Genomic DNA, 12,021 nt, shown 5'->3' with positions numbered 1-12,021 from the left:
TTTTGCATGTTTAACGAAAGAATTTTTTCATGTTTAAGCTATATCATATATTGCAATGCTTAAGATAATTTTTCAATTAATTTTTCGCAAGGTCATTAATTTTTCAGTATTTTTTTTCGAGGCCAAATTAAGTCTATTTGTCTGTATGCCTGCTTTTTAAATTAATTTGATTATGTGTCTACCCGTCGCCTAATTTTTTAACTTTCATCTATCTATCTATATCTATCTATCTATCTACACTCTATTTAAATGCGAGTGACAGTTATCTCCCATGTTTAAGCATAATAGTTTTGCATGTTTAACGAAATTTTTTTTTCATGTTTAAGCTATATCATATATTGCCATGCTTAAGAAAGTTTTTTAATTAGTTTTTCGCAAAATCGTTATTTTTTCAGTTTTTTTTTCGAGGCCAAATTAAGTCTCTCTGTTTGTACACCTGCTTTTTAAATTAATTTGATTGTCTGTCTACCCGTCGCCTAATTTTTTAAACTATAATCTATCTTATATTATATATTTAAATGCGGGCTTCACTGTCTCGCCATGTTAAAGCTTTTTCAACGTAATATTTTGCATGTTTAACAAATGAATTTTTTCACGTTTCGGCTATATCGTATATTGCAATGGTTAAGGTTTGTTTTGGATTTTTCAGTTTTAGTTCAGTGTTTATTCCATCAAGTTTGAAATTAGCAACTCAATAGTAGGATATTGTCAGAGTTTTCCCAGGTTTTGCGATTCTGGCCTCCATATATGAATAACCAAATCCTTCTAGTTTACGCAATTTTCGAGGTTTTTTCGAATAGGCAATTTTCGAGGTTTTTCAAGAAAATTTAAGTTTAAAGAATTTCTCAATTTTTGAAATTCTCGCCCTGTAGGTGGTTGCTGTCTGGGTACTCTCAGGGGTTGGGAATCTTGCATCTATTTCTCACTTCTCAAATCCGTGTAGTTTTCGAGATGACATTTTTTTTGGATTTTTCTCAGAATTTTTCAGAAAACGTATATATAAAAAAATTAACTAAACTTGAAATTACTATCTCTGTAGTTAGGCTCTGTCAGGGAACTCTCGGGAGTTGCGAATTTCCCCGCCAAATATGACTGCTCAAATCCTTGTAGTTTTCGAGATATGACGTTTTTTATGATTTTCTCCGAAATTGTTAACTTAAATGTTAAAAAATTCCAAAACTTTGAAGGTATCAATCCTGTTATTGGAATCTTTGAGGGTAATCTCAGGGTTTGCTAATCTTGCCTCTCAATAGGACTGCTCAAAATCTCGCAGTTTTCCAGATATGACGTTTTTATGATTTTTTCAAAAATTTTTCATGAAAATTATTATTATTTTTGAAAGTTTGGAATTCCTAACCTTTAGTTGGGGGCTTGTCAGAGTAATCTCAGGGATTGCAAATTCGGCCTCCAATTAAGAATGCCCAAATCATTTTTGTTCAAGAGAAGACAATTTTTGTGATTTTTTTTGGAAATTTTCAGAAAACTCAAATTACAAAATAATTCGGTCAAGTGAAATTTCCAACCCTGTAGTTGTGTACTTTCAGAGATTGCGAATATTGCCATCAAAAATACTGCTCAAATTTCGTTAATTTTCGAAATGTAATTTTTTTCTGGTTTTCAAAAAAAATACCTCATTTAGATAACTTCAGGTGAAGTTTCTGAAAATCTGAATTTCCCAACGTTATAGTTGGGTACTGTAAGGGTACTCTCAGGAGTTGCAAATCTTGCATCCAAATGCGTCTGCTCAATTGCTTTCAGTTTCCCAGATGTGAGTTTCTCAATTCGTTATAAACTTAGATATAAAAAATGTCACAAATTTTTATGGTTTTTCAAAATTTGAATTAAAAAATCGAATGAAAAATTTTAGAAAAATTGAAGTTACTCTCAGGAGTTGCAAATCTTGCGTCCAAATGCGACTGCTCAATTGCTTTCAGTTTCCCAGATCTGACGTTTCTGGTTCATTTTGATCTTGATCACATTTCATCTTGGTTCATTTTAAACTTTGCAAAATTTTAATTACGAACCCTGTAATTGGGTGCTGTCAGAGTACACTCAAAGAATAGTTTTTTGAGTTGCTGAAAATCTTAAAAGTCTTAATCTTAAATTCGAAGCACCGGAAGTGCGGTACATGCTAGTTGAAATTGAAAGTGACGTAAATAGCACCCTCCAAATACGAAAGTGGAAATGGCGAAAAAAAACGAGAACGAATTCTAGTTTCAAAAGTGGAATTTATTTATCACCTTTCCCAGCGAAATAAATGTTTAACCTTTTGATCTAGTTTTCTCAAATTGGGTTAATATTAAAAGAAGCGCTAATTATTTATCGTTCTTGAAGTTCAAAGAGCTTAAAAGGCATCTATTTTTTTCTTTGAAATTCGAAAGTTGAGATTTTTTTTAAACAAAAAAAGTGTTTTTTATGTTAACTTGCGTTCATTAATCTTATCCAATCTTTTATTGGCTATGTTTACCCATGCGATAAGCAAGGGTGTTGCAATCGGGTTCTAGACTTTTTTCCCGCAAACAACTTTAACCACCAGATCTGCACTTCTAGAGGATCTTCACTTCTAGAAAAAGATACCTAAGTAGTATCTTCCTCTAGAAATTAGTCCAAACGCGTTTCAAGAAGTAATTTTCTTTCCAAAAAATTTCTCTTTTTTTTTTCGTGTTTCGTAGTTTCTGTCGGCTCATTTTCCGTTTTTTAAACGCCATTTTTTATCTGGTACTGTTTTTATTGGTTTACTTTTTGAAGCCTGGGTTTTGTTCCAATTTATCAGTTTTTACTGTAAGTTTGCTTGATCAGTTTTTTTAATTAATTTTATTTTGAGACGCTTGGCAAATTTTTTTTCTCAAAAACTACTCCCATGTGTGTCAGCATACTCACTTAATCTCTTAACCTTACCCCACTTTCTACAGCCTTCGAAAAAGTGTTTTGGGGGAATTTTGACCCCTTTTTTTGGATTATTTAAATTTTCTCGAAAACTACCCTCTCAAATCTGAGATTTTGGTTTCAATTGTGGGAACAGGTTGTGGGAAGCTCCCTTGCATTAGCGGTTACGCCCAATTTTTTATAATGAAAATTTATGGCTCTTAAAAAAGTCATCGATGACCTTGAGCCTCATAATTGGTTCACACACATAGATTAATTAGGTTTTTACACCGTTTTGACGTGCTCAATCGAAGTAAAAGTTGATTTCAGGCATCAAAATGAGCAGTTCTATGTTAATAAATTTTGTTCATATTCCGTGACTCAAAAGCAGATTGCCAAAAGTTTGGCATTACAATAAATTACCAAAAACTGGAACATAGAATGAATTGGAAAAGCAATCTGTCAATTTTGAGCAAATGTTGCATGCAAAATAAAATCTTAGGACCTTGAACTATAGAGATGTCTGAAAAATGAGCTGTTGCATGCAAAAACACTCCGAAAAGGGTTATTTACTCTTTTTTAAATTAATTTTGTCTGTCCAAACTTTTTGCTACTAATTATAGTATAAAAAGTTCGGATACTCAAAATTAATTTAAAGGGCCTATGTCGGACAAATTTTGGCAAAAGGTAACTTTTCAGACATAATTCATGTCTCAAGGCTATTTGAAACTGGACAGATCGTTCTTTCTTTTTAATTACAGTAAATGCCAAATTGTCGGCAGTATCTGTGATCGTTTAATCGGTCAAAAACTATAGCATTTTAGGTTAATTATTTTTTCGGAAACCGTTCTTACGTGTGGAAATCCCTAATGAGACAAAATTTGACGTCAAAATGAGCAGTTTTACATTAACAAACTTCGTTCAGATTCGTTGGCCGAAAAGATATTGCCAACTATTTGGCATTAACTATATAGAGAGTTGCAAAAAGTTCGGACAGACAGAATTAATTGAAAAGAGCAATCGTACCATTTTGACAGATTTTTGCATGCAATTTCTTTTTTCATACAACCTTGAGACACAAAATCGGACTGAAAAATTAGATTTTGCATGCAAAATATTTCCAATATAGGTCAATTGCTCTTTTTAATTAAATTTGTCTGTCCGAACTTTTTGCAACTAATTATAAATCTGTCTGGCCGAACGTATTGCATTTCTCTACGCTTATAAATTTTGAGTCTCAAGGTCAAATTGGCGCCATTGCTTTTATAGAATTAATTTCATGTTTCCGTCAGTGTTCTTATCCCTTTCAGATCGAATAGTCAGATCTCTGCCGACACAAAATGAAGATCTTCAAGGACCCAATCACCGGTAAACTTTTCTTTTGAACTTCATAATTTTATTTGATATTTGTTCATTGGTTTTGTTTCGAACAGAATTGAGATGCTAGTTAACATAGCAAAATAGTTTCCCTTCTATAATCAGTGTTGTGATGTGTAGAATCTGAGCTCTTCTCCGATGCCTTGAAGGTTGTGGAAAAAGGAGACATTTTGGAAGTGCACGGTGCTTACATTTCCCGATCTGACAAGATCAGTGACGCCATGATTGGTGGAAATGCCTCGGCAGAGGGCGCTGAGGATGACGAGGTCGTCGACGATGAAGCCAAAGAGGCAGGAATCGACGTCGTGTTGAATGCCAAACTAGAAGAGGGACCGGATTACACCAAGAACATGTACAAGAAACACATTAAGAAATACATCACAGAGTAAGTTAAGCTACATGAATGTTGAACGATTTTCATATCAAGGTTTTAAAGTTTTATTTGATAATTGGTTTCCTGATATCTACACCAAAAACCGTAAAAAAGCCAATAGCCTCAATGCCTAATATGTTTTGTTGAGAGGATAACCATAGTGTTTGATTTTTGGATCGCTTTGAATGAGTGTCGGAAATGGTTGAGTAACTCTAATGAGTGTCAGTCTGGCAACTTCGTGCGAACAACCTAAGCTTATTATAAAAGTCAAACAATATGATCAAAAACACTTTTTATTGTTTGACTTTTTTCTAATTTAAAAGCAATTCTGATCCGATAATAATCCGAATCTGCAAAAACTTAGAAATGATTTATGTTTCAGTGTCGTTGCACACTACAAAGAAAACGAGATGGACGACAAACTAGAGAAGCTGAAGAAGTTTGCGAAGGGATTCTTCGAAGACCCGCAGGTAGTTGACATCATGGAGAACGCTAAGGACTACTCGTGGTACCACGGAGAACACCATGAAGCCAGCAAGGAGACCGCGGACGGAGATATGAAGCACATGCAGGGGGTTGTGATTCCCGTGAGGTGGGAGGACACTAAGGTCAGCAACGAGTACCCAGGAGGACAGATCCCCATCTTCATCTTCTTCAGACCCTGCCTCATCGAGGAGAAGTTTTAAAGCACCATGGCTACGATCTAAAGTGAGTCAGGAAACCTGCCTAGTTCAATTGTTTTATATTCTAAAGCGTTGGGTTTGCGGTTTTTTCAGTTATGCGCTTGTTCGAATTCGTGGCTAAAGCTAATCTAATCCATTTTGATTTGAACAAGCATTAATATTTTCTTGATGCAGTAGATTGCAATTCAAACTAATTTCAAAGAAGGGACCGGGCACCGGAAAAAACGTGGTACAAACCCTTCCATTGTGCAGAAACGGCTCTTTTAGCTTAATAAAAACCGTTATCTACATGATCATTCTTTTCGTATATTGTCGAATTTCACTTGTTAGCCGGACATACATGGTGCACAGTGGATTGAAATTGATAATGAGGCTGTGTTGAACAACTACAGCTCACTCATGTAATTTATCTGATCAAGTTAACGTTAAGTACTTATTTTGAATCAAACTTCTTGAATCCTAGATTAATGGTACGCGTCTTGAACTTCTAACATTTTCTGTTTCAGATGTAACAACAGCATACAACACCAATTAAAGAGAATCACTCAATGGTACACTTACAATATTTAAAGAACCAATGAAGCTGGCTTTACGTTTGTTTAACACTTTCTGCTATCTAGCTGATTGGCGGTGGAACTGTTTGTACTAGTAGGCACATTAGTTCGCTTTATTTCATGCAACCAACTATCCAGTGATACTGTCTTAATCGACAATATGACGACTTCTTACTACGTGGAGTTGTTATGGCACAAGAACTGAACCATCTAGAATGAACTCATGCTACTAACTATAAATTATCATGCAGTGTAATATTTAAAACGTAATTTGAATAATGAATAACGTATTGTTTTGGGTATGTGATGATGTTTTGGCCAAAGTGGTGCTAGTATATACGTGTGTGATGATGAATATGAGTTTTGTTCGTGCCTAATCAATTCTAAATTTCAAAAACGTCGTTCGAGTTTGCTAAGCCACTTTATTAGGAGCAAGACCGTCGGGATGCAGTGACGGACGATACAATGCGTATCGAAGCAAAACAGTTAAGTCCAACTTTAAATGTTATGAAAGTGAGTCGCGATAACTTCGCGCAGACGTCAAATGCTTGAAAATTAAATAATTGCCAAAGAGTTAGTGCACATTACATAGTTGATTGATTCATAAATTAGAATTGTTTGTAGTATCGTCTTGATATCGGCATTTGACAAAAACTCAACCATGCGCAGACCAGAGTGAGGCTTGCAATACCTTAAAGTATTGGATCTGCACAAAAAACTGAAATTTCAGCACAAGCAGATTTAGTTCAATGGATCAGGTCTTCATCGTTTTTCCATGCCTTCAATGAGCAATTAGTTGATAGTTCATGAATTTCATCGATCTTATTTCATGGATTAATTATTAAGATTTTCACCGAGAATTTAACATATCCAGTCAGGGATAAGGGGGGACAGTATTTTGACTACTTTTTAATAAAATGATCCAAATGGTTTTCTCACTTAGGATATTTGAAGTGCTTTGGTATAAGGGAGAACTATTTGTATAAACCTATAAAAATCTAGCCAATATACAATCACCTCATCATCTACGACTAAATCCTTATTCAGCACCGGACTATATGTGCACTGTGAATTACCATTGCTAACTTTAAAAACTCCGCTGCGCTGTGAAAGTTTGAGTAAAAAAAGATGCAAGTTTTTTGCGAGCATTCGGTTGAAAATGAGTACAACCCAATATGGCTCGGCTTAATTGTCACGGACAAACTAACGGTAGCTTTTGTTTTTAGAAAAAAGTTTGGAATAATTGGCTCGCAGTAGTTTTTTATGACAAAATTTGACTTTTCAATTTGTCACGTTTTTGAATGCAGATTTCACCATCTGAATGGTATTAACGCATGGAGCTGCAATATAACATTGTTTTAACTGTGATCCTTTATTGTTCCGACATTCGAAAGCGTTGAAAACGCTGCAAGGTATGCATCTAGCGTTTTCGACGGAAGTTTTCCGTTCATCAAAATCTTCCAGATGGTACAGAGCTCAAGCATAAATAATTACCTGTGATTTTTTTTGCTTAAATTACGAGCTGAAAAATTATTGCGCGATTGTTGTGTTCTTTTGAAATGCGCAAGCAGCGGATTGAACTATTCCAATTTTAAATGAGGTGGATTGGTCTCAGCATGTAGAGCAATAAAATGAAAAAAATAATAATGACTAAATTTAGTCTCTGTTGTTTGTTTTCATAAAATTTTCAAACAAAACAATTTTTCTGGCCTTAAAGTTGAGTTGGAACATTGTGAGTGTTGTTCGATATTCGAGAGGTATTAATTGTAAACTCACAGGGGGTTGAAAATTGCCATTATTCAAATTTGAAATGGTGATATATTATAACAAAGCCCTTTCAATCGTAATTCTAACGACCTTAAAATATTTTCAAACATTTTTTCCCCAGTGTTCAGAGAAACCGGTTTAAAATTTTTGAGTTTTATTCAAATTTCGAGCGAGTAAAGCAATCGAGTAATTTCGTTGTTTGTAAATATTGACAATTTAGGAGAAAATTCAATTTTACGAAAACAAAACAATTTCAAAAGCTTAATTCAGCGTTTTTTTGGCCATAAAAAATATCCTACAATTTATAAAACTTTAACTAAAAAAATTGGGAGCTATTTCAGAAATCATTTCATGAATTTTGATTCATTTTGCCGTTTGTTTTTTTTCAAGACAATTGCAGTATTTTATGCCTAATTCACTAACTTTCGATGCATATCCATAAATCTTTAATTACATTTGAAGCTGAAGAAGGTGTTGGTGCTCAAACTGTCGGCGTTTTGATATTTGTCTCTAGTTCTATGCTCGTTAATCATTTTGCATCCATCTAGTCTGACAATCTATCTCCCTAAATAGCTCTGGTCCATGGAACAGGTTTTCAACCATGATAACGCTCTATTGTCGACTCTTAATTTGAATTGCTTGCTACCCTAGTATGCCCAGTAATTTTCTACAAAAGTGACGACTGCAAATATCTCCGCTCTCGGTGCTCCGTATGTCATTTTTGTGTCATTCAGAACTTTAATGCCATATACCATTGGCCTCAAGGTTCTCCCATTCACGTTTGCTCTTGATGAAGCATGCCCTAAAAGGCTACCACTGCTGCGTCGGTATCTACTATGTACCTGCCGTTTCCTGTCGGCATGTCCAGTAATGGAGCTTCGCACAGTTGTTTCTTTATCTTCTGGAATGCTTCTTCTGCGCTCTCTCTCCATGTTAACTTCTTTCCTTTGAGCCGCATCAGTTGTTGCATCGGATATAATTTACCGGCATAACTACTGATGATTTCTCTATAGTAGTTTGCAAAGCCAAGGAAACTCATCAATTGATGTGCTGTCCTCGGTGGTTTCCATGTGAGGACTGCTTCTACTGCTTGAGGACTGCTTCTACTGCTTGACGACTGCTTCTATGTGAGGACTGCTTCTATGTAATAACATAGGCTATAAAGTATTTGCTCATCCCCCTATGTATTAACATAGAGAATAGGTTTCCCAATGTATTAAGATACCAGGTTTCAGATGGCAAGTTCTTTTCGGTGCCCGAGTTGTCCGTGTATAAGGATAGTGTATAGATTTCCTTATAATAATGAATTCATTGTTGGGTATTAAGAACTCATTAAGATAGGGAATAGGTTTCTCAGTGTGTTAAGATAGGGAATGATAAGGTTTCAGTGTGATGGTAAAAGAATGAAAAACGGTTGGATTTTGTGTGGAAATGTCTATTTTTTTCGCAAAAATTTCGGCGCGCGTTACCTAATGGGTAAGTATTATTAATGTATTACGTGGGAATAGACTTTCTATTGTTGCAAGTTTGCATATGGCTCTCAGAGTTTCAGATGGTGAGATGGTAAATTTCGAGAAAAAAATTAAGGCGCTCGATTTTGCCAATGTTCCAGATTCTTAATGTTTTCTTAATCGAAAACCAATGTTTTGTTATTCCAAACGTAGCATTTAAAAAGAATTTTTGGAAGAAAGTTAATTACAGAGAAAATGTATTAATTCACAGCATCGTATACAATTTTGCTACATAATCTCTTACAAATTTAGAGGTTTAGTATGTATTCCATCTCATTTAACTTCCCGCTTAGTCCTTTTTTAGTTTGTTCATAAGTTGCGACCGCAAGGTTAATTGTTTTAAATCCTCTTTTCGTTTACTTTAAACTCACTGCCTCATCCAGTACTTGGCCATACTTTGCCATTAGGCCATCTCCAGAGTCTTCTAATGCGCGTTTGTTCAGTCCTTTACTGCTAAATTTATACTTCTGACTTTTACTATCATAACAGCAATAGGATTTACTACACAGGCATAACATTTCGGTGCATCTGAACTCCTCCTAGAGCAACCCTGGTTCTCTGTTGTTATGTTTCTTTTGTTTGGAGCATTAAGTACGGGGGAAAAAAGTGTTTTTCGCATCTGCTCTGAAATTGTCTCGACAGTTCTTGCTTCGCTTTTCAGTCCATTCTGCTCGCTTGCAAGGAAGGATACATTCATCTAAATCTTCTTCTGCCAAAGCCAAATAGAAAGAATCTGTATCCCTTTCGAGTTTTTCGAATTTGTTGGCATCGCAAAAATTATCAAAAAAAGTTGTAATACAGCTCCAACATTCTCAACTTGGCATACTGTAGTGTAAAGAATCGTATTATAATTGGTTCACAATGCTCTATAGTAGATTTAACAAGCTCCACTTCATACAAATCTTTAGCTACGATATTGAGTCTCTTGAAGACCTGGTTATTGATAGCTTTATGGGTTTTTTCGTCTCCAAGATTTTTTGTCATTGTATGTTTTGATCTGTCCAATATTCGATAGCCGTAGGAACTATATCCTAGAAAATTCATTGTTTCGGCTACTACACCAGGTAATGGATTTTTCTCACTGGCTCGCCTAGCATCAACAACAGACTGAACAAAACTAATGAATACTTTACGTGGTGGTTATTGTACAAATTGATGAATTTTTGTACAATGTAGTCCAAGATCTAAGTGAAAGTTGAAAAGTGGCGTGATAAGTGTTCCGTTGGTCAAATGGAAGCTAGATATCAACATTCGTTGCGGTTGTTTTAACGAATCGTTTTATTCCGCATATGTTTTCATATGTTTCCCAATATCGATTCTGATAACATCATTAATTTTGAAAACAGGTGGGAAATTGAAAAATTTCGCTTTAAGCTCATCTGGAACACTCAGATCGCATTGCACGTAGCCGAACAATGTTTCATTTCTAATAATTTGCAGTAGTGAATGGGCCAAAAGAGGTCTTTTGTAAGGAAAGTGAGTTCTAGTGTGATTTGTCACGCCTACATTGTTTTTAAATTGATCCCACCAACAACACTCCCACATACCTTCTCTAGATCATCCTTTTTTTCGAATGTAATCTTTTCAAAGCTCATCGATTTCTCTTTTCTTGGTTCCTCGTTTGATTTCATCATCAGTAAGGCTGGGTCTAGCATCTTGACAAGGGCAAAAATGAAAACAACAACCCATTGCTTCAATAACAGTCTTACAATGGTTGCAATAACCATCAACATTGAAGCAATCATTTTTTTCTGTGTTCTTGTAGTGTAGTAACTCTCAATTTTGCTTTCAGGTCTGATTGCTTGAAAATATGATATGAAGATATTTTCAAATGTTCGATCTAGTTTTTGCCTTGTCTTGAATTGAATTTCTGTGTCTCTTCATTGTAGTCCTATCTCGTATACAAGCCTGTGGGCATATCCTGACACATACAATAAGGTTAGAAGTGACTAGCATCAATACCAACCATTGATTTACACAAGTTGTTTGACTTTCGAATAAACGTTTTGTTTGCTACTGTTTTCCTTGTGATAACAATTGAATGACCATCGGTCATATCTTCCCGTTTTTTTTCAAGCAAGTCACTATCACTCGAAAAGAATGGGTAAAAATTATAGTCGGTTGACTTGTATCGACAAATATTTGCTAAATTCGGTAGAGTGCAGCCGATCTTTAACATGTCTATTCCTTTGTCATGATAAAAATTAATCATTTTCTTCATATCATCAAGAGTAGGAACAACATCCTTGTTGTTATACCACTGTAGAAAACTGCCAAATGTTGTCATTTTTTCCTGTTCCCAGATATATTTGGGGTAGTTTTATTTTTCCAATCCCGTAGGTGGTTTGGTTTTCAGCCCGAGTTTTTTCAAGGCTTGCTCTTCAGTTAATTCAGTATTGAGAAGCTTCTGAAAATTGTCATACTCTTTATCGAGAGGGTTGCTATTCTTCAGTTTGCTGTAAAATTCATCATACGAGGGTAGTTGTTGTTCATCAAGCTTGTTGGGAGTATCAAACCACTCTTATGGAAAGTATCCTTTCATCTCACTGGCTGTGTAAGCTTTTAGAAAAGAGGCTAAAGTAGTAGCTCCACCCAAAATCTTCATAATGTCCAGAAACTGAACATCACCAAATTTGAAGGAAACAAAGTCGTTTGCTTTCTTGATAACTGAAGGTTCAATTTCTTTTTCGTTGATAAGGTAGGGAATGAGGTATGATTTAATGAGGTTTATATCATACCGACCACTGTTGAATCCAAATACTGGTAAAGCATTGGTGTATCTCTCTAGACTTTGCATCAAATCAATCAATTGATTTTTTTGAATCCCGAGAAAGTGAGTGGATGCGTCTGTTTCTTCCTCATCATCGATACATTCGTCTTCGTACTCTCTT

At 35.2% G+C, this 12,021-nt stretch overlaps 1 protein-coding gene across 2 annotated transcripts in view; it reads left to right on the top strand.

Moving 5' to 3' along the window:
- The window catches only part of LOC134843261 (translationally-controlled tumor protein homolog), a 424,116-nt gene extending 417,863 nt beyond the window's left edge, over window positions 1-6,253 (top strand). Inside the window, exons 2-5 of one of the 2 annotated variants that reach the window (XM_063859597.1) lie at window positions 4,178-4,233; window positions 4,363-4,627; window positions 4,998-5,323; window positions 5,805-6,253. In XM_063859597.1, the coding sequence (XP_063715667.1) occupies window positions 4,206-4,233; window positions 4,363-4,627; window positions 4,998-5,301 (597 nt within the window). In that variant the 5' untranslated portion in view covers window positions 4,178-4,205 and the 3' untranslated portion in view covers window positions 5,302-5,323; window positions 5,805-6,253. Of the gene's footprint in view, window positions 1-4,173; window positions 4,234-4,362; window positions 4,628-4,997; window positions 5,324-5,804 lie in introns of both variants that reach the window. The other variant, XM_063859598.1, reaches the window with a different exon arrangement.
- The last annotated feature ends 5,768 nt before the right edge of the window (window positions 6,254-12,021 follow it).

This window comes from Symsagittifera roscoffensis, chromosome 1 (genome assembly GCF_963678635.1).
Source record: "Symsagittifera roscoffensis chromosome 1, txSymRosc1.1, whole genome shotgun sequence".
Taxonomy (NCBI): Eukaryota; Metazoa; Xenacoelomorpha; order Acoela; family Convolutidae; genus Symsagittifera; species Symsagittifera roscoffensis.
The sequence above is the reverse complement of the archived record's forward strand: the minus strand, read 5'-3'. Positions and strand labels throughout refer to the sequence as shown.